Source organism: Diabrotica undecimpunctata, chromosome 3 (assembly GCF_040954645.1).
Source record: "Diabrotica undecimpunctata isolate CICGRU chromosome 3, icDiaUnde3, whole genome shotgun sequence".
NCBI lineage: Eukaryota > Metazoa > Arthropoda > Insecta > Coleoptera > Chrysomelidae > Diabrotica > Diabrotica undecimpunctata.
Window position 1 is genome coordinate 100,889,631 of NC_092805.1, and position 22,915 is coordinate 100,912,545.

Consider the following 22,915-nt stretch of genomic DNA (forward strand, 5'->3'; position numbering starts at 1 on the left):
GTTTTCGGCTGGGTCGGTGCCAGGTATTTGAATTATTTAACTACTTCGAAGTTGTATTCATTTATAGATACATTTTGCCTAACTCTTGGTCTTGGGTTCTTAGTAACCATGTACTTGGTCTTATTCTTGTTAGCCTTGAGACCAATTTCCTTGGCCCCTTGTTCAAATAGGGTGAAGACTTTGCAGCTCTGACTTTGACTTTGCAGTCAGTAGTATTTTTTTATTTCTGGACAGCAAAGTAGTTTGTCAGCTCTGGCTGTGTTTTTCTTACTGCAAATTTCAAGACGAAGTTGAACAACAAAGGGGTAAGGAGACCTTGTCTAAGACTAATGTCAATAAGAGGTTCTTCTGACGTGGTCTTAATGATTCTGATCCATGTGGATGAGTTCTCTACAAACATCTATGCTAAACATACCAGATTTCTAAAGATTCCCTTGTCCACCATAGCCTTCCATAAAACATCTATGCTTACAGAATCGTGTACTTGATCAGAATCTACAAAGATTTTATGTATGTCGCTGTTGTATTTCCAGTTCTTGTTATGTACCATTCACGTTTATGGTTTAACATACAATAATAATAAAAAAATATTTGCTGAAAAGAACTATATCATTAAATGAAGTGTACAAATAATGTGATTAATAAAAAGTGACGGTTTATATTAACAAATACTATCACCATTTGTGTATTTATAATTTGAGTTTTAATTTATATTTATAAAAAGTTCTTCAGTAACTGTTCTCATATTTTGCATGAAGATAATCACTTAATTGGTAAGAATAGCTTTCCACAATTTTTTTAGATTAGCAATTTGCTAGGTATTTCCATTTCATGACTATGTTCTTAAATTTTATAGTGTATCTGTCGTTGGTGTTGGTATTTGTAATTTAAGTGCGAAGTAGAGAAAGATATGATGCATTGTCTATCACTACCACCGAATTAGATTTAATGCTCTATAAAAGCTGTTCCCATGCTCATTTTTTAAATAGTTCAGTCGTCATATCCTTATGATAGATCAACTGAGTCTTTATATTTTTGGTCGATATAAACAAGGTACAAAGCCATTAGTAGTTTCAGCATATAGAATTATTATAATTCATATGCAACTTAACAAGGGACAGTAAACAAGCATATTTTGATATCAGCCGTACAAGCACATTGCGTGACAATGGGTGTTAATCCATGCTTATTTGTCTGTGAATGATAAATGGGATGGGAGCAGAACAAAAAGATCTCATGTTAGACGATAACACTACGATAAAGCACTGCTGTGACTACAAATACCTAGGTATCACTATTTCACAAGATGGAACATTAGACAAAGCCATAAGAGAGAGAAATACGTCAGGGAGAAAAGCCATCACAATGTTAAACACCATTTTATGGAACCAATCCATCAGCAAAGAAAATAAAAAGAGGATATATGAGACTATAGTAAAAAGTATCACTTTATACAGCTGTGAGGTATGGCCACTGAAAGAAAGAACACTGTCAACGCTGAAAGCGACGGAAATGGATTTTTGGAGAAGAGCCGCAGGAAGATCTAGAAGAGAAAGGATTACCAACGAACGCATTAGAGAAATAATGGGAATCAAACGAACAATCACAGATGACCTAACAACAAAACAACTTATCTGGTTCGGACACTTACAAAGAATGGACGAACAACGAATGCCAAAAGAAATACTAAAGTGGCAACCAGAAGGAAAGAGAAAACGAGGTAGACCGAGAAAAAGTTGGAGCGAAGGAATAAATAAAGAACTGAGAGAGAGGGCCATAGAAGAAGATCTATGGAACAACCGGTCTAAGTGGCGATTGGAAGTCGGAAAACGGCGGAGAACGTTATAAACCGACAAGTAGTAGTAGTGATAAATGGGATATCCTTGGAATATTGGAGAAAGGAGAAAATCTGTGCGAAAGAGAGAAAACAGTATCTTCTTAACTTGCGTGCATATTTAATCAAAGTTGATAATGGTATCAATTTGAGATCATGACATTCAATGAAGGATCATAATTGGAAATTATGAAGGAAAATTAAGAAAGGTAACAGGGGACATCATTAAGCAAAGTCCAGCAAAAGTCCAGTTTGCTTCATGAAAAAATTAACAACAGTCAGACATTCACTATTAGTGATCGCTGATTAAGAAGATACAAGCATGACATTTCAAGTATCTATGGAAAGAAATTGTCTGCCAAGGAGTAGGCTGTCCCAAAATTTAGAGAAGAATTTTTATGATTTATTAAATCAAAACAGTTCTAATTTCACTGGTTCCTTGAGTTGGTGTGATGCTTAGTACCTAAACCCATAATATATGAATATCCACTGTAACTAAATTTGAATATAATTAACCTTTATAACTCTATAAAGCAATAAACTACAGTCCCTACTGATATGTGAAGTACCTTAATTCTTATTATTACAAGTGCGTTTCCATTTATATCACTAAGTTTTCATCAGTATAATACAAAAAAAATTAAAAATGTTAACTTACCCTTCTACTCTTTTGTCTCTTTCTGAAACCTTCCACAATTTTATAGTTTTATCATTAGTGGACAATAAGAAGTGAGATGGGTTCTTACGCCTTAACCACCTGATTTTATTGATTTTTTCTTCTATTTCTAAACTTTTTAAATAATCAAACTCTGGCTCATGTGATTGAAATGTGGAGTAAACATTATATTCTCCACGTTTTGGAAGAACAGTTTTTGAGACGGGATCACGTTGGAAAATAACTACTCTGCCTCCTTTGTCTCCAGTGGCAAGGAGTTCGCCATCGTGGTTGAACTCCACACATGATATTATATCTGCTTCAGTTACGTCGTCATCTAAGGTCCCCTTAACTTGAGAGAAACACCATTGAACTTCTCCATTACCTATAACGAATACAAAATAGAGTTTAATCGAAATTTCATTATTAAATATTTTAAAATAGTAGACAAGAAAGATGTTATATCAGGCTTAAGTCACTATATAAGGTGGAAATCACGTATGGAAATTATTTCTGTCCTTATTCTAAAAAATTATAAACCTTGAACCCATCGACTTTTATATATTATAAATATGCGCTTTTTAAACATAAAGACGATGATTGAAATACATGCCAACAAAGGTACATTTAAAATAAATCTATTTAATTCTATGATCACGATATAAGATCTAGAGATGCTATTAGAGCACAACGTTTTAGGTTGACAAAGAGTATAAAAAATTCGACTGATTTTGGTTTGTATATCTTTTTGCCAGGTGAAGTAAAAGGTCTTCACTTATTATCGTTTAAGCTTAAAATCAAATCACACTTTTAAAACATTGTTTCTATTCAAAAACAGAGTAAATAAGTACAGCTTTTACACATAGTACTAGTTTGGTCAGGGTATTTGCCCATTATGACAATATTTCATGTTTTTATATTTTTATTTAGTGTGTTTGTCGTTTCTTAAATTAATTTAAAATTCACAAAAATTTTACTTAAATATAATGTATGTATGTAATATTTGTCACTATTCCTTTGACTTGTCAAAAACAAAACTATTTTTGTATATTGACCAAATAAATTCTATTATATTCTAAATTTAAATGTACAGGGTGACTCACGCAGCCTAGCATAGTCCAAAAGCATTATTTTTAATGAAACACTCTTTATATTTTTGTATTTTTAAAAGCTGCTTAACAACCTGATTTCAATGAACTATATCATGAAGGGTCTATTATAAACGGTGAACTTTTGAAATTATAAAGTGTGGAAAGCACTAATGGCATAAAATTATTTCTGTCTTTATTTTAGAAAATTATGAAAAACGCTGGGATTATCAACTTTTAAATTAAAATGTGCGCTTTTTAAATATAAATTTAAATGTATAGGGTGATTCACGCAAGTCAAGCATAGAGCATCATCTTTATAATTAATGGAACACCTGTATATTTTTGTTTTTAAAATCGCTTTAACAACATGATCTTAACAAACTATGTTATATAGGGTCTATTATGAATAATACAAGATGAAATTTGGAAATTATGTATAATTTTCTTCAAGAAATTAAATACAAAACCCAATATATTAATACTTAGTTTAGAAAATCGTCTGTATTTAGTGAATTTTACAAAAATACCAATTAAAAGTGTGATAAATTATTAATTTCAAAATTTTTTGTATTTAATGTCTTGACGAAAATTATACATAGTTTCAAAATTTCACCTTGAGTTATTCATAATGGTTCTTAAGCAGCTTCTGAAAACATAAAAATATACAGGCTGTTGCATTAAAAATAAACATGATGTACTAAACTTGCATGAATCACACTGTATACTTAAAATATGTTTAAAAAGTGCACATTTGAATTTAAAAGTTGACATATTCCAGCGTTTTTCATAATTTTCTAAAATAAAGACACAAACAATTGTATTCCATAACCGTTGGAGATGTTTGTACTATCAGCATAGATATAATAACAGTGTTGTCATTAATGATTACTAATATAGATATATGAATTTTTGGTTTGTTTTCCAGTATAGATTCATCAAAAATACAAAGACAAGACCAAAAAAACAACAGATTTTTATTTCTGGTGAACCATATGTATATTATTATGAAAATAAGTAATCATGTTTTTATTTACAATTTTTATTATCTATAGTAAATTTCATGAAGAAGTCAGCATGGGCCCTTATGAACAATGTAAATCAAATGGCAGATTTAATTTTTTTATATAATTTTAATAAAAAAACAATCTTCAATAAAAAACATACTTCAATAAAAACGAAAATGGGTAGAAATAAACTAAATTTACCATTTTCAGAATTTATATTTTGGTCATTAAATTATTAAATTGGTTGTCTTATACATTTTGGATAAATATAAAATTTTAAGACAGGTAGTTGTAATGGTTTGGATTTTCTTGGTATTGAATATTATTCGTTTTGAGTATTGAAAACAAAACCGATGTTAATAGGCCACCAAAGAGTGTGATTTTTTAACTTTTTTGTCCATTAGGTCAAAAACATGGGAGCATTTAGAGGTGGAATGTTTCAAGCAAGGTAAAATCTTATGACTTGAATGTGTGACAAATCATTTTGGATATGTTGATTATAAAACAAATCAAATTCTAACCTGACTCCAACAGTAATTGTTTCTACAAGCTGGGTGTTAGTGAAGAAACCACCTGGTGTCGAGTTACCTTCAGAAATTTGATTGTAAATCTCTGAAGGTGTAACATCAGGGCATTTTAAGTTGGTGCTTTAACAAAGCAGCAGCTGTATTTCTAAGTGCCAATTTTTTAAACAGTAGATTTCCTTCCATCTTTCACAATTCGGCTAAGCGAACTCAGGTTTCAATTTTGAAAAAAAGAATTCCCACTTTCACCAGAACACAATGGACAACTAATTCCAAAATACTTAGAATGATAAATGACCAGTGGCATTCTGTGAAACAAGTTTTCCAATAAGTTCTTAAAAGATCATTAATCCGATCAAGCGCAGCAGTAAGGCAAAGCGATGACTTGAATACATTGGGTATTTTGAGTTTGCCATCTTAGTGTGATCTTGAAAAGATTCATTTTATACAGATAATGGTTACTAAAAGTTTCAAAGGATACATCAAATAATTCTCTACAAATGCACTTAAAAATGTGCTACCCAAATTTGTTTACTGATTAGCAACAGCTGAGGAATGATTTGCAGCTGATAATAACAACAACCAGTATATATATATATAGTGGAATAACGGAATCAGAAAATCTTCTAAAAACATTGAATGAAACTAGTTCTATTTTATAAGAAGCTTATAAATTAAAGTGCTTGATTGTGACCATATCATCCACAACTGTTTAGGTAGAACAGTGTTTTATGTGCTTCAATAGAAAAAAATGAGTCTGTGCAACACAATGACCGAAGATACACTTTCAAACTTATCAAAAATTTACATAGAAAAGGATGAAACGAACAAACTGATTAATACACACCTGTTTTATGAAGACATTGTCTACAAATTTGCAAGTCTGAAGAATAGGAGAATTAACCTCATATTATAAATTAACCATTTGGTAAGTCAAGTCGGTATTGTGTTTCAACCTAATTAGATCTTGTAACTACTGTTTCAAAAAGGATTCTTCCCTATTGCCCTATTTTGAGTATTGGAATTAGATGAAGGGTTTTACTGGGGTAAGTTAGAAACAAATGAAAAAATGGGAAAGTAGGATATGAATTAGTTGTTAGGATATCTTGCTTAGAGGTAGGTCTGACAAAATTTGCTTCACCTCTTTCAAGACAGCCACTAATAGATTGATTGAATTTTTATGTATGAACCTCGGGAGAGAGATCAAAGAAATTATACATATGACATCAAATTTTGCTATACTACACTCCGCGTCATAGAAAACGGGCCACCCCAAGTATTTAAAATATTTTCGAAATTATTATTTATTGCTACAAAATTAAGCATTTATTTTTTGTATATTGAATTAATATTATTTTATTTTTAATGTGTCTTGGGTTATTTAAGTTAAATGGGTTTTTGCGAAAGCAAACCAACCATGTAACTGATTGAGGATATTCGTAGAACCTATAAAACAAAACAATTTTGAAAAAAAGGTGTTAACAACTTGATCAATTTTCGAGGAATCGATTGTTTTGATAAATGTATGATATTGTAAAGGGTTCTAATGAATTTTAAACTCATCTCAGTATTACAGTAGCCGACTTAGTGTGAAGTAGTCTTGAGTTAATAACAATGGACAATTTTCAAAAATCGGTTGAAATTGTAACGTTACTGGGAAGTGGATTAAGTCAAAGACAAGTTGCAAGACAATTGAATGTTAGTCGTTCAACTGCACAAAGGACCCAGCAACGATTTATTGTGACAGGATCTCATAAAGGGCGACCTGGTACAGGTCCAAAAAAGAAAGCAACCGCTAGGGAAGATCGCGTCGTTATTCTTGCTGCATTACGGAATCAGACCCAAACCGCTAGAATACTTCAAGGCCATTTACAGCAAGCTCAAGGACCAACAATCAGCCTTTCTACTATTCGGCGAAGATAAGGGAGCAAGGTTTGACAGCTTGCAGTCCAGCAACAGGGCCCTTACTTTCCCCAGTTCACAAAAGACGAAGACTCGATTTTGCCTGTGAGCACATCAATTGGACAGCAGACGATTGCAAAAAAGTATTGTTTACGGATGAGTGTAGAATGGCTATTTATGGTAAAGATGGACGCAGTAAGGTGTACAGACGGGCTGGAGAACGTTTCGCCGGTTGCACTTGGCACCACGGGTTGCTTTTGGTGGTAGTTCAGTAATGTTTTGGGCAGGGATTTCTTTTGATGTGCATACGGATCTCGTCGTGATCGACAGAGGTGCGTTAACAACAGTAAGGTACATAACGGAAGTCTTACAACATCACGTGGTGCTCTTTACTGGATTTATCGGCAACGAATTCCTGCTAATGCAGGATAATGCGATACCCCACACGGTAAGGATAGTAACGGAGTACCTTGACGAGGTTGATATTTCAAAAATAGACTGGCCTGCTCAAAGCTCCGATTTCAATCCTATTGAGAGGATCCCCTTGCAGATTAAATTTATAGACAGCCACAAACAAAACTGAAATAAAAGCCTTTCTAGGTGTAATAACGGCAATGGGTCTCACTCAGGTACCACATATAAATTTATATTGGTCTAAAGATGATATATTTTATAATAAATTTTGTGCAAAAGTTTTGACTACCTTTTGCTTTTATTGAAACATCTTCGTTTTGAAAATAATGAGACATCTGATATAACTAATAGATTATCCAAAATATAAAGTTTAGTTACGAAGCTAATTCAAAATTTTCAAAGAATAATAAAGCCTGGCAACATTTTCGTTAAATATGAATCTTCATTTTCATCAGTACATCCCCAACAACACTCATTAATATGGAGTGAAACTGTAGAAACTCTGTTCATCTGAAAGCTATACTTTTAATGTAAGTATTTACACAGGAAAAATTGAAAAACCAGTTAATGTGGTACACTCTGAAGAGGTTGTTACTTAAGTGAAAATTACTTAACTGTACCACAAAAAAACTGGCAAGATATTATTTGCTGATAACTTTTATTCAGGAATACCTCTCATTAAAAGACTGTCAGCAGAAAATATAATGTATTGTGGGACTCTGAGAGGAAACAGAAAAGGAATACCACCTATTTTTAACCAGTTCGAAAAGCCAAAGCAAACAGAAGTTATTGGAAAAAGAAAGATGGACTAGAAATTGTATTATTAAGTGGATGGATCAATTATTAATGATTTAAAGTGCCCCAGCCCATAGTAAAAAGTTGATTCTAACAGGAAACCAGAATAGGCAAAAAGAGGGTATTGTTAAATCGAAATGTATAATTGATTACAACTCAGCAAAGAAAGGCGTAGACTATTCTGACTAGGTGTCATCCTACCATACAGTGCTACATCGAAGCTTGAAATGGTACTGATAAGAAATAAAATAGGTTTTAATTTTAATATCTTTTTTTTTTATTTCTTTATATTTTTAAAATTAGCATTTGAGAATACTTGAAACAGCTATTGTTAATAGTTTAATTATATTCAATATGTGTTCTAAAACAAAAATTAACATTACAGAATTTTAATTACAAGAAGAAAAACTGCTTCCAAAAAAAAGAGTGCATACTTTTACCAAACCCGAACGACCTGGAAGGAATTAATGATAGCCATGTAGAGGCTGCATCAAATATTAAAATCTTCAGGTTTAAGTTACCATTGTAGATAAATAACTCATAAGATTATAACTTTTTGTTCCAATTGCCCTGGTTAATCTGGATATTGTTTGTCTGGTTTTAACAAGGCATCTAATTAATTAGAAGCAGAAATTACAAATTCATTTTTAAAGGCGTTTGTTGTGTTTATAATATAAAATTTTTTGTTTTTATAAACATCTTTAATTTTATTTAACTACATCCAAGAGAAAATTTGTTAGATGTCTCTATGCTACACGAGACGCTGGTGGCATGTCCTGTTTAAGAGGAAAGTAGATTAATACTTCTCTAATAGTTTTCTCTATCCAGTATATGCAAAAGTTATACTTGTGTGTACTAGAAGACATGAAGTATCTACATGCACACATATGCCATATGCAGCATGTGATGTATAGATAGAATAGACCATAATGTATCTCCGGGAGCATATGAAGCAAGAACTACTATATTAAGTGTTTAACTGCAACAGTAAAGGTGTTAACTCAAGAATACCTTTCACAAAAATCAAAGCATGTGATTTGTCTTTAAAACGACAACCATGTGCAATGATGGCAGTCAAATTCTCCTGTTTTTGATCCCATAGTAAATCATGGGAAAAAGCAGGAAAAAAACCTCATAATACTATCCTGACATGGTAAGTATTGTGACATTTAGTTTACTCTCAATATTAACATCACACTCTGATTTTATTTGTATGTTATTTTAAAACACAAATCATGTATCCTGGATAATATGTTATTGACTTACTAATAGTGGTATTTTCTTTCTATTAATTTCCTCTTTTAATATTGGTGAACAGATCCTACTGTATTCTGCTTAGGAATGTGTGACACAATTTGTTTGATTTAACATAATTAGAGCCGGTTCTTTGATTTTTCTCTTTTTACCATGTTTGTTTCAGGACTATATTCGAATATTTCCGTCTCTGAATTTTACGGAGTAATAAAACCAAGATTTGTTTAATTTGTTAATGTTTTGTATTCTAGGGAGTATAAGAGTTATTTTATGAATGGCATATACACTTCTAAATTTGTTCCTAATATTTTTTAAATAAATTTTAGTCCTCTGATTTAAATTTTACAGGGTATATAAACTATCAGTTGATTTAGGTGTACAGATAACTCATTTTATAAATATATGTTTATAAATACCTAGAGGTTAAATTAACCACACTGTTATAAAAAGGGAAATATTAAAAAACTACTAGGAATTGGAGTAGCTCATCAACTAAGTTTTAATCACTAGGTCCTTTTGTTCCATAAAATTAACAATAAATATTTGTATACTAAAATGTTTAATAACATTAATTAATAATTTTACTTATTATTATTTTTCTAGAATTTGGTCTCCTTCCCATCATAGTCATAAAACCAGGTAGTGGCATTGTTCTCAACATGTGTTTAAATAGTATAATATTGACAAACTGATATACAAATTATCAAATTAACATTTCTCACTACACATAAATACTAAGTTACTACCTAAAGTATAGACACAACTCCTAAGATCTAAAATAGTTTATAAAGGAGAAAACCAAAAAATAAGGTTGTTTATTAATTTTTAATGTCAAACAAGTATCTATATAAGGGCATGTGTGTTAACTCAATACCTAACACTTACATTTTTTAAAATACTTAATACAATTTGCACAAATTTAAGATCAATACCTAGACCTAGACAATACGCAATTTACATACTTAAATGTATCATAATGTTATAACTTTCAATAATTATGCCGATTAGGGTTATGCCTTAAAAACTGAAAGTACTCAAAAACTGTATTCATTTAATACCTATATTTATGAACTGCACTAAAAATCTAAAGTTTGAGTCGAAAAACAACAAGATAACACAACTATTTATCACAAATATTACTAAATTGCTGATGAAAAAATACTAGCTTTACTTTAGCAAGGTGGTTAAAAAACTACACCGACAAGTCAATAACTTTATAACGTTCATAGCTCACTAAACGATATAAATTAAGAACAAAATCAAGTTACCTTCCATAATTTAACAAATTGCGATTGTTTTGCAGAAGAAATATTCACATAGCCCCTCATCGGGGTCACACTGTTGTCGAAAACCGAAACAACTTACCAGCAGCCATAACACAATACACGAGCGGGATATTCGAATCGGTAACAGTACTTATTGCTTTTTTCCCTTTTAACTAATTAATTACTTTATTTTTTATTTCTCATATGACTATTTGTATAGGAAATAAATATAAAAGATTATATATATAGTGTAAATACACTTTTTCAAAGTAGCGTCATGGGTTCACTTTTTGCAGTGTTGCCAAAATTAAAATGATGGGAGAATGAATATGGGTTTGAGATGAGAACCTTAAGAAATCAATTTTAAATGTGAAGTATTTACATTAATAACGTCATATCATATTCTGGAAAAGTGTTATCTTGTTTGGAAAATAATTTGTTTGCTGTAATGTACAATTAAAATTTCACTATACTAATTTCATGAATTTTTAAATTACTTTATATTTTGATTTATATCTGGTGATTTTTGAGTTTTAGGTTTATTACGTCTTACGTTTCCAGACTTAATTTTAACGCATGCAGTGTTGGGCTTACTGATATGTCAATAGGATTTTCTCAGGCTTGCCAGTTCAAAATTACTTGTCATTTTTTTTCGTATAAAAATTTGAATTTTTTGTTTAAGTTATGAGCTGTTATTTAGTTTTTGGTTTTATGTTAACTAATTATATGGAACAAACTAATAATGTCAGTCTTTTATGGCTAGGAATACATACGAATTAGATTATTAACCAAATGTCTGCAAGATATATTCTAATTGAATAAGTTTTTCTGAAACTAAATTTGAAACAAATTTTTGAGTTTTTCATGAACAAAAAATTTAATAAACTTTATTTTATTGAAATATAAATCATTAATGGAGCAGACAAAAAATTATATGTAAGTATAGTTCCCCGCTTGTAAGTAAATTCCTCGTTTGTTAATATGATCATCGTTGTTGCTACTGTCTGATCTGGTCCTGCTGGTTTGCTGGTTATAGGTATTGAATAGATAATTTATGTATCTTACTTAGATACGTAGTTGACAATAACATTCCACATATTAATACCTAGATTCTTTTTACTTATCTTCCGATATTCTGAACAACCCAACACACGATTTTCAGATTCTTAGAGGCACATAATAATAACCTCTATACTAAACCTCGAAAGATGGTTATATCGTTAACTAAAAATTTAGCCATGTAAGAATGTTACCACAAATAGGAGGAAATTAACAATTTAACTTGCGACTATGAATAGAACAACACTATAATTCCCACAAAAATTAACTATCTCGTGAGTTATGCTTGATAGGAAACTTAAGTACAATACTCACCTCGCAAGTATCGTCAATAAACCAACAAGGGCTTTTTGGACGTACCGCAGGCTTTGTAGCAAAACATGGGATCGGAAACCTAAAATGAACTATATGTCATATATAAAGGTTGTCTGACCCATAGTTACTTATACCTACTGCCCTAGTTTGATGGATAAAACTTTCTATATAAGTACTATATTATTTATCTATGGATAAAACAAGGCAGCAAAAAACGCCTGTCAAAATATTTCCCTGTTTTGTTAGACACTTATTATTTTAATTCGATCTATTCCACCTAATAACCTAATTGATAAGTCGTCTTTAGAAATAATCTCGGCATTTTGAAGTGTTGTTCACTGGACAATTCGATGTAAATATCAGGATCGAATTGTTTTCTAATGTGCCTTTGTCCGATTCTTCTCGATCGACGATGGTAAATAAATGGTTGAAGTTTGGACTAAAAATTATAGTTTTATTGACAGCTACTGATAATTACACTCTAGTTGTTGATTAGGTAACTTTCTATAATAGACTGCGCTTAAATGAGCTCAAATCCCCAATTTATCATCAACATAAGTGGCTCGACAATCCGTTGTGGATCTTGGCTTGCTCACAAAGAAGTCGCCAGTCCTGTCGATTCCTGGCAAACTTCCCTCCATCTTCTAACCCTTAGAATTTGTAGGTCTTCTTCCAGATCATCAATCCATCTCATTCGTGGTCGTCCTTTGCTTCTTGTGCCTTCTGGTTTTGAAAATGTTAATCTCTTCGTGTATTCGTGATCTGACATCCTAGCAATGTGTCCAGCTCATCTAAGTCTCTGCACTTTAAGGAATTTCAAAATATCTGGATCGGTGTATAACACATATATTGTGCAAAGTTGTATCTTCGACGCCATAGCCCATTTTCATTTACGACCCCAAAAGTCTTTCTAAGAATTTTTCTCTCAAAAATACCAAGAACTCTTTTATCGTTTTGAGATAAGATACACGTTTCGGCCCCATATATCAATTCCGGTCTTATTAAGGTCTTGTATATATTAAGCTTTACTGCACGTTTTATATTTTTATTTTTTAAATGTTTCTGGAGGCCGTAAACAGTTCTGTTTGTTATTGCTATGCGTCTTTTTATTTCGTCGCTTGTCGTGTTTGTTGCGTTTACTAGCGATCCAAGGTATGTAAATTCTTTGACTTGCTCAAAGGTATGGTTGTTAATTTGAATTCTCTGTTGAGTATTTCGAGGGTTTTTAGAAACCAACATACATTTGGTTTTTTCCTCGTTTACCACAAGTCCTAATTCACTTGCTGCGTCCGCAAGCCTTGTAAAACACTGCACCATGTCTGTCATACTTCTGCCTACTATAACTATATCGTCAGCGAATGCGAGAATTTGCGTCGATCTATTAAAAGTAGTTCCATTCATTCTAATATTTAATTGTCTGATTGCCTTTTCCACGGCAATATTAAAGAGTAGACACGCCAACGCGTCCCCCTGTCTTAGACCATTATTAATGTCAAAGAACGCAGAGTTTTCTCCTTCAATTCTAACGCATGAGCTTACGTTTTGCATTGTTAGTTGGGTCAACTTAACTAACTTAGTCGGGATCCCAAAGTCTATCATTGCATTATATAATGCAGTTCTTTTCACACTGTCATAGGCTGCTTTGAAGTAAATAAAGAGATGGTGTGTTTCTATGTTATATTCTAGTGACTTTTCTAGAATCTGCCTATGTGCTTGAATTTGATGTGTAGTTGACTTTCCAGCAGTAAATCCGCATTGATATTGACCAACAATATCCTTTGTAAAATGTTTAAGTCTTTCAAATAATACATTGCCGTAGATCTCATACGCAGATGCTAACATTTCTATAGTTCTTACACTCCAGTTGATCACCCTTTTTATGCAACGGACATATTATTCCCTTCAGCCACTCTTCTGGTGCCCATTTATTCTGCCATATAAGTACTATTAGTTTATGGATTGCTGCAAAAAGTTGATCACCACCTTTTTTATACGTTTCCGAACAGATTTCATCGATTCCTGGGGCTTTATTGTCTTTGAGTTTTAGGATCGCATTTGACACTTCTTTTCTTGTTGGGTCTTCACTATGTAGTTGACGTTGTATATTTTGTTCATTTTCTATCTTGTACTCTCCTTCAATATCGTTTATATTTAGATGTTCGCTGAAATGTTGTGCCCATCTGTTAAGAACTGAGTTTTTATCATGTAGAATTGTGTATCTCACTGAGAGTGTTCTGTTCGTATTCCCTCTTCTTACGTCGATGGATACGTTTTACCTCTCTTCTAAGACGTCTATATTCTTCTTTTTTTCTCCGTGTACAACCTTCGTCAAGGGTTTTTGATATGCTGCGTTCTTTCTATTTGTGGCCATTTCGCACTCATGATCAAACCAATGATTTCTTTTTTCTGACTTGGTTTTGCCCAATATTTCAACGGATTTCTGTAACACAATATCTCGTATATTTGCCCATAGTTGGTTAATATCTTCTTCTTCTTCTAAGTTTTTTGTCCTTATTTGAACTTCTATTAGCTGTCTGTATACATTTGCAATGTAGGAATCTTTTAGTTTATTAATGTCGATTTTTTCTCTCCTTCTTCAAATCTCCTTTTTTAAATTGGATATTCTCTCTTTAAATCGTGCTTTAACTAGATAATGATCACTATCTATGTTTGCTCCTCTAAAAGACCTAACATCTAATAAGTTAGAGCAGTGTCTTGCATCGATGATTATATGATCTATTTGGTTAATCGTTTCATTATCAGGAGATTTCCAAGTTCCCTTATGTATATATTTATGGGGAAATCTTGTCCCAGCTATTACCATGTTCTTAGACATCGCAAAGTTTATGATTCTGAGACCGTTATCATTAGAGTCTACGTGTAGGCTCTCTTTTCCGATGGTGGGCGAAAATATATTCTCTCTTCCGACTTTGGCATTAAAGTCTCCTGCTATTATTTTGATGTCATTTTTTTGGCACTCATCGTACTCTCGGTCTAGTGCCTCATAGAACATGTCTTTTGCATTATCCTCTTTTTCTTCCGTTGGAGCATGGATGCTAATAATGCTAATATTAGCGAACTTCCCTTTAAGTCTTATTCGACATATCCTATGATCAATAGCTTTGAAATCGATTACACTATGTTTGACCTTGCTGTTTACAATAAATCCGGTATCAAATTCGTGTCGGGTAGGATGTCCACTGTAGTAAATATTGCAGTTAATTTTTTTCCAGGATGCCTGAGCTAATCCACCTCATTTCCTGTAAAGCAATGATATCTGCTTCAGCATTATTCATTTCTTGTATGAGCAGAGCAGTGGCTCCAGGCTGATGAAGGCTTCTTACGTTCCAGGTGCAAATTTTTAAATCATTATCTTTATTTCGTTTGCGAGTTCGTCGTAGATTAGACAGTCCGGTTTCTTTCTTTGTAGCTCTCATAACAAAAGGTTTTTTACAGGGTAGTTAACCCAACGCCAAACCCCCTTTTTGGAGGGCCATTTCATCCACTCTCGTTATTTGCGTGTCATCCTTGCGCAGGGCCCATGCTAATCTTCTCTGTATCGTTCCAATTTTAGTATATGTACCGCCGAAGCGAGTACATCCCCAATTTATAATTTCACAAATATGCAGGTATACCTTAGCATAGAGGTTAATGCTTCTATCATACTAACAAACTTTGAACTATGAGCTTACAATACAATTCAATCTAGGCCGTTATTGCAACACTTAGGAAGTTCAATTAGAAAATATATTATTGAAGTTTAGATTCTTAAGTTAAGAATAATGTGAGATTTAAAATTAAGGGATTAATTTCTGATTGTGAACATTCACACAATCCCTGCATCAGCTCGATCTGATATATCCACCAAATATATCCAACGTTTCGGCAATGGCATTAAAATCAGTGTTTTTTTTTACAAAAAAGCTAGTAATGTGGCTCGCCTAAATCTCACGAGAATGATGCGTACTCGAGGTGATAGGCTGCAATTTAAATATCAAATAGACATTTCGACTCCTGTTTGTACTTCTGTTCGACTCTTTGTCTTCTTTGCCTTCCTTTACTGCTACAGGATTATATATATATATATATATATATATATATATATATATATATATATATATATATATATATATATATATAATATATATATATATATATATAAATATAAATATATATATATATATATATATATATATATATATATATATACATATATATTTTTTTCTTTTTTCAAATTATTTTTCGACCGTACTGTTTTAAATATTGATTTATAGTATCAGCAATCGGTCAGGAAATAAAACTCTATTTGTTCAGTCTCAATATTTCGTCACGATTTTGTGACTTCTTCAGGAGAAAACTGTAAATTTATTAGAATAATTATATGTAAACAAAGTGAATATTTTAATACTTACAACTATAAGAATAAAAATTTTTTTTTAGCATATCTAAATAAATGCCATATTTGTTTGATTTTATTTAGGAGTTATGGTAACCGCAATATTTTATAGTGAATTCCCATTGTACAATTTTTAGTGAGTAGGTTAAAATAAATAATTACTATGGCACTATTATCCATATTATAAAGTGGAAAGATGGAATTAATAGTATGAATTAATATTAAAATATTCACTTTGTTTACATATAATAATTAATTATTTTAATAAATTTACAGTTTTCTCCTGAAGAAGTCACAAAATCGTGACGAAATATTGAGACTGAACAAATAGAGTTTTATTTCCTGACCGATTGCTGACACTATAAATCAATATATATATATATATATATATATATATATATATATATATATATATATATATATATATATATATATATATATATATATATATATATATATATATATGTTAAATCACTAATCACGTATTTGACTTTTTAAAAAAGAACTTTATTTGTTACAAATTAAATATTAAATAATAGTACAAAATTAAATTAATTTAAAATGACTACATTAACTGGACTGGTCGAAGTTGCAGCTAAGAGTGGTTCCGGCATCTGAGAATGGTAATTTATATGTTTGGTATGAAGTGCTGAATTGCTGTTCCCATGAATATTGGCCAACGGTTCGTACAAAGTTCTAATGCGTGCTAAGCGGTTTCTATGGGAATGGGATGATGAAATCTGAAGTCGGCGAACTTAAGCTAGTTCAAGGTTAATATTTTCTCATATAACAGCTCCCCTTATTAGTGAAAAGTCAATGCCATTGCTTTGACTTTTACAGAGTAATTGGTGTTTCTGCTTCGCTTTCTTGTTGGACATTGGGTCTTCTTCTGAAGGAGGCTAAGGCCTGAAGTTTCTGTCTAATGGAATTTCTGCGTGGTAATGAAGTTGGACGCTGATCCTGGGACAAGGAGATTGCAATTTTTGGGAATATTTTGGTTCGGTATTTGCAGAAAAGGTATAAGATAACTAGGATAATAATCAGGGATTAGTACGGAAGTTAAGAATTCTCCATTTTCATCTACATGGACTAATGCATGAGGTAATCTAACTTTTTCTATTTCTTGAGCTGATAATATGGCATCTGTATTTGATAAGTTGCATTTTAGTCTGCATATTTGTTCGGTCCGGCTGTCAATGGTAATTCTGTTTTTTCCTTTTATTCGTTTTCTCTCTGGTCTTTCAAGATTTTTGTCTTGATCTCGGTTTTTTACGATAGTATATTTTTCATTTATAGGGTTTTGATATTTTAAATTTGATTCCTGTTTAGAATCTGATTTAATTTTTATTTTAGGTTCGTTTTGTCTTATTTCTGTAGGGTGTGTCGGTGTTTTGTCTTTAGGAGGTGTGTTTGTCTCGTGTCCTACTTTGTGAAGGGTGACAGTTTTAAAATTTGTATGCAACTGTCGGGATTTGAGATCTATTACGCATTCATAATGATCTAGAAAGTCTAGGCCTATTATGCCATCGAAATCAATGTCTAAATTGAAAATAAAGACTTTGTGAGGATTATTGTCAGTGAAGGGAATCAGGACAGATTCTGTTATTAACAATTTTTGATCGGTTATACCTTGAATAGTAACGTTTCCAGGAAATCTATTATGATAATTGCGTGCTGTGTTTTCTTTGAAAACAGTGATTCCAGCACCTGTGTCGATTAAAAGTTTAAAAGTGTTGGTAGCATCGTTAATGTAATATAAATTTTTGGAACTCATTGTATGAAATGGGGTTACATGAATGTCTGTTCGGGAAAATTGAGATTCGGGTGAAAGTTGTCTAAGTTGAGTGCTTGGATTTGTTCTTGGATATTCGTAATATCCGTTGAGGGGTTCGTATGATTGGGAGGATGATTTCGATTCTGAAGTGAAAGAAAATCCTGATAATTTTGTGTGTTATTGGTTTCGTAAATGTTATCAGTTTGTGGATTATTTTCTGTATAATAATCTGTTTCATAGTTTTCATAATTATCGGTATTATAATAATTATCTGTATAGTATTCGTCTGTATAATAGTTAGTCGTCATTTCATCAGGGTATTCGTTTAAAACATGTGCTCTTTGGAAGTTTGGGTTTCTTTGAATAACAGATGGACGATTTTGATTTTGAGGTGAAAAGGAAGGTCTTTGTTGGTTGAAATTTGGATTGTTAGAGGAATATTGATTCCTATTAGGGTTCTGATTGTTTTGATAGTTGTTAGGTCCATTATTATATTGGTTTTGGTAACCGTGTGGCCTAGAAAAAGTTTGGTTTGGCTGTACGAAACGTGAAGAGCGGCATTCACTATTTAGATGACCAATGCGGCCACAATTTGTACATTTTGTAAACTGAGATGAGGGTCTTCTCATTGGTTGAGAGGGTTTAGGAATAGTTGATCTAGAATTAGATTTTTGTTCTTCAAAATATGACAATTGAAGTTCGCGTCTAATACGATTGCTTGCTTCAATGAGATCTTTTGGATTACTAGCCCTAATAATTTGTCCTAGACGAGGTTCTAAACCGGTTAAAAGTGTGTTTAGGGCCATGGTATCGATTAAGTCACATTGGGCAGTTTTTTGATCTGGGGATAAATTTGCTACTTGGATCGAGGCGTGCATTTTTGCATTCAGAACTTGTAAACGGTTAAAGAAAGTTAGAGGAGATTCGTTAGATAGTTGTCTTAGTCTTTGTAAGTCTTGTATTAAGGAGGTCAGGTCTCTACTGTCTCCGAAATGTAGATTTAGTAATTGTTTTATTTCTATATAAGAAATTGGTTTTCTAGAATTAATAAGCTGTGCAGCTTTACCTTTGAGTTTATTTTTTACGTGAATCGTTAATAGAACGCGCTGATCGCCTGTGGCCATTTTAAAAGCACAGTCGCACGCATCTAAAAATGTAGAAAGAGAAATCGGATCGCCTTCAAATTCTGGGATAATAGAAAATATTTCCGAAAGCTTGTATGGTTCGATTTCTTGTTGAGTCTGGGAACGTGTCTCAGGCATTTTTCGAGAAATTTTTAAACGAAAATGAAAAATAGAAGTATGGAGGAATATAAAATGTATCAGTATATAAGGGAGAAACAAAATGTGGTGGTATATAAAGGGCAAAAATGTATCAATATAAAAATATCAAATAATATATCAACAAAAATGTATAAAATATACCAAATAAAAATATATCAAGAAAAATATACCAAAATATAGCAAGTAAAAAAAATATGTCAATAAAATATCAATATAAAATAGTATGTAAAGAAATATCAATAATTTCAAATATTAGATAATCAACTTGTATTTTCTTTTATGTATCTTGATTAATTGACTTGCAGTATAGTCAATTTCGTAAATTATTATAACAAAATTATTAACGAGATGATTCAAAATCCACTTACATAAAGAAGAACATCGGGACGCCTTGTTCTCTCTGCTCAGCTACCAGGGGCTTCACTAGGTGTTCCTTCCGTAGATCACAGGAGTGAGGTTGTTCGGAGATGCTTTCTTCTTTAAGGGTTGTCTTGTTCTCTCTGCTCGGCTACCAGGGGCTTCACTAGGTGTTCCTTCCGTAGGTCACAGGAGTGAGGACTTCCGTAGATTCTTTGTTCCGTTAAGGGATGAGAATCCGCCGCTGCCAGTGAGTATACACGTGTTCTAGCAACGTTAACCGGATCCTACTGACTTTGCGCCAATTGTTAAATCACTAATCACGTATTTGACTTTTTAAAAAAGAACTTTATTTGTTACAAATTAAATATTAAATAATAGTACAAAATTAAATTAATTTAAAATGACTACATTAACTGGACTGGTCGAAGTTGCAGCTAAGAGTGGTTCCGGCATCTGAGAATGGTAATTTATATGTTTGGTATGAAGTGCTGAATTGCTGTTCCCATGAATATTGGCCAACGGTTCGTACAAAGTTCTAATGCGTGCTAAGCGGTTTCTATGGGAATGGGATGATGAAATCTGAAGTCGGCGAACTTAAGCTAGTTCAAGGTTAATATTTTCTCATATAACAGCTCCCCTTATTAGTGAAAAGTCAATGCCATTGCTTTGACTTTTACAGAGTAATTGGTGTTTCTGCTTCGCTTTCTTGTTGGACATTGGGTCTTCTTCTGAAGGAGGCTAAGCCCTGAAGTTTCTGTCTAATGGAATTTCTGCGTGGTAATGAAGTTGGACGCTGATCCTGGGACAAGGAGATTGCAATTTTTGGGAATATTTTGGTTCGGTATTTGCAGAAAAGGTATAAGATAACTAGGATAATAATCAGGGATAAGGTTGATATAGTGAATAAGGGTAGATGTTCCTCAATGAATGATTGGCTCATAATATGGTCCAGTTCTTCTGAATATTGGTCCAATTTGTGTTGTGCAATATTTAAGTCATCTACGTTGATCTTACTGAGTTTAAGTGGTTTCAATTTTGATAGGTGACTCTTTGTCTCAAAATGGTCACAGCATCTGTAGGGTACGTTAACTGGGTGACTTCTATACGTGATATTTGTATATTTCTCAATTTGGTCTCTAGCATGAATTCTGGTACTGCCGATGAATGCAATACATTCGGGAATTAATCTTAAGATTGAATTTGTTTTGATTATTTGTGTAGTGACGTCTTTTCTTGCACATTTGATTGTTACTGGTAATGGATCGGAAATGGTTAGTAACCATAAATTTCGGTCAATTTCTTGTACATTGTAACCTTGTGCCAAGAGCATGGACATCTGGCAAGTTTTTGGTAAGTTGCTAAGAGGTTTCAAAAGCTGGGCTTCACATATAGCATCTGTGTCTATGGGATACGGAAGAATGTCTGTACACATTCTTTGGTTTTGACTGATTTGTTTGCATTTTTCGGTGTCCATGGGTAAGACATATGAAATTGAATCATCATCTCGCGCTATGTATTTATGAACAGTTGAAAGTATATGATGAAAACCAGTTTGATTATCTAATATTGGTATTGAATATAATTGATACAAGGTGAATATTTCGGGATCAACTAACGGAATTTCGAGAACGAAAACAATTTTTGAATCAAGCTGATAAGCTTGCAGTTTTATTATGTCAATATACTGAGCTATATTTGACATATAAGTGGGTAGAGGCAATACGTTATTTTGTAATGACTGTGAGATTTCTTTTAATGCGTCCATTAAGTCCATGGGCGAAATAATAGAACTATGTAGAATTTGCAGGCGAGAGAATGTTATAGAATTTAGTATATCATTTAAATAATTTTCTAAAAATACGTAGCTTTCCATTAAGGACTCACATAAATCTAGTATTTGTAATTGTGCTTGGTAAAAGGATATGTCATTATTAATGTCCAGAAGTGTAGTCTCGATAGTTTTTAAGTCTTTGTTAAAAGTTTCTTCGTCTATTTGCAATTTTTGAATTGTAGTGTTGAAAGTTCTTATAACTGAAGTGGTAACAGATATTTGATTTTTTAGGAGATTTTCAATTTGAGTTTCATCGGAATTTATCTTATTTATACATTTATTAAAGTATTCGCCATCAGAGGCGTCTAAATTTCCAGTAATAGATTTCCAGATTGTTCCAATACCATTTACTAAACCGCGTTTTAGGCGTTTATTATAAGGTACTGTGTCAGAGGTTATTTCTTTATATTTTAAATTAACGGAGTTTGAGATTTGTTTTAGCAGACTAACATGTGTCTGTACTTCGGCTTGAAAGGCAAGTTTTCTCGGTGTATCCACGTTAATAAATTTTTCTAACAGGTTTTCCAAAATTCTGTCATTATTGGATATTGTAGTTTTGATAGGTAATAATTCTTTGTAAACAAGTAAAGTCCATTTGTCATTAGATATTCGTATAGTTCCTTTTTCATGAAAAAATATTCCAATTGTGTTATTAATTGGAGTGAGGAGAATTTGGGATTGGACGATAGGAAGGAGTCCATAGAATCTGTAAAGGAAAATTATTCAAAATAAGGTTTGAGTCTGTCAAAATTTACTTTAGAGGTTTGGTTAGTTTTGGGGTTAAGGATAATTGCGGAATTTGTAAAAACTTCTTGAATTTCGAAAGGTCCATTAAAAAGATTATCCGATTTTGATTTAATTTGTGATTCTTTTACGTAAACTTTGTCACCAATTTTAAAATCAGGTCTTCGTTCTGAAATATTCTCGTCAAATCTTACTTTCGCCTTTTCTTTCTGTCTTTCTGTTTTTGCTCTGGCTACTTTGTAAAAATATTCCATGCGGTTATTCAGGTCTCGAATATATTTACTCATTAGTGTTTTTTGATTGTATAGAGTTTCTGGTGGTCGGCCTGCAGTGTGCCCAAATATAAGTTCATATGGTGTAAAACCGTGGGTCTTATTCTTTGTGTTGTTATAGCATATTATTGCATAAGGAAGTA

The 22,915-nt window shown here is 32.3% G+C and overlaps 1 protein-coding gene and 1 non-coding gene across 3 annotated transcripts in view; both read right to left on the bottom strand.

Moving 5' to 3' along the window:
• Positions 1–11,047, bottom strand: part of tws (protein phosphatase 2 regulatory subunit tws) — a 39,775-nt gene extending 28,728 nt beyond the window's left edge. The window contains exons 1-2 of one of the 2 annotated variants that reach the window (XM_072526407.1): positions 10,839–11,047; positions 2,493–2,874 (exon numbers count right to left, since the gene is read on the bottom strand). In XM_072526407.1, coding sequence (XP_072382508.1) covers positions 2,493–2,874; positions 10,839–10,848 — 392 coding nt within the window. In that variant the 5' untranslated portion in view covers positions 10,849–11,047. Of the gene's footprint in view, positions 1–2,492; positions 2,875–10,741 lie in introns of both variants that reach the window. The other variant, XM_072526408.1, reaches the window with a different exon arrangement.
• A 4,555-nt stretch (positions 11,048–15,602) lies between these two features.
• Positions 15,603–15,710, bottom strand: LOC140437942 (U6 spliceosomal RNA). The gene has a single exon (XR_011950423.1). It is a non-coding gene; the product is annotated as a U6 spliceosomal RNA (small nuclear RNA).
• Between the last annotated feature and the right edge of the window lie 7,205 nt (positions 15,711–22,915).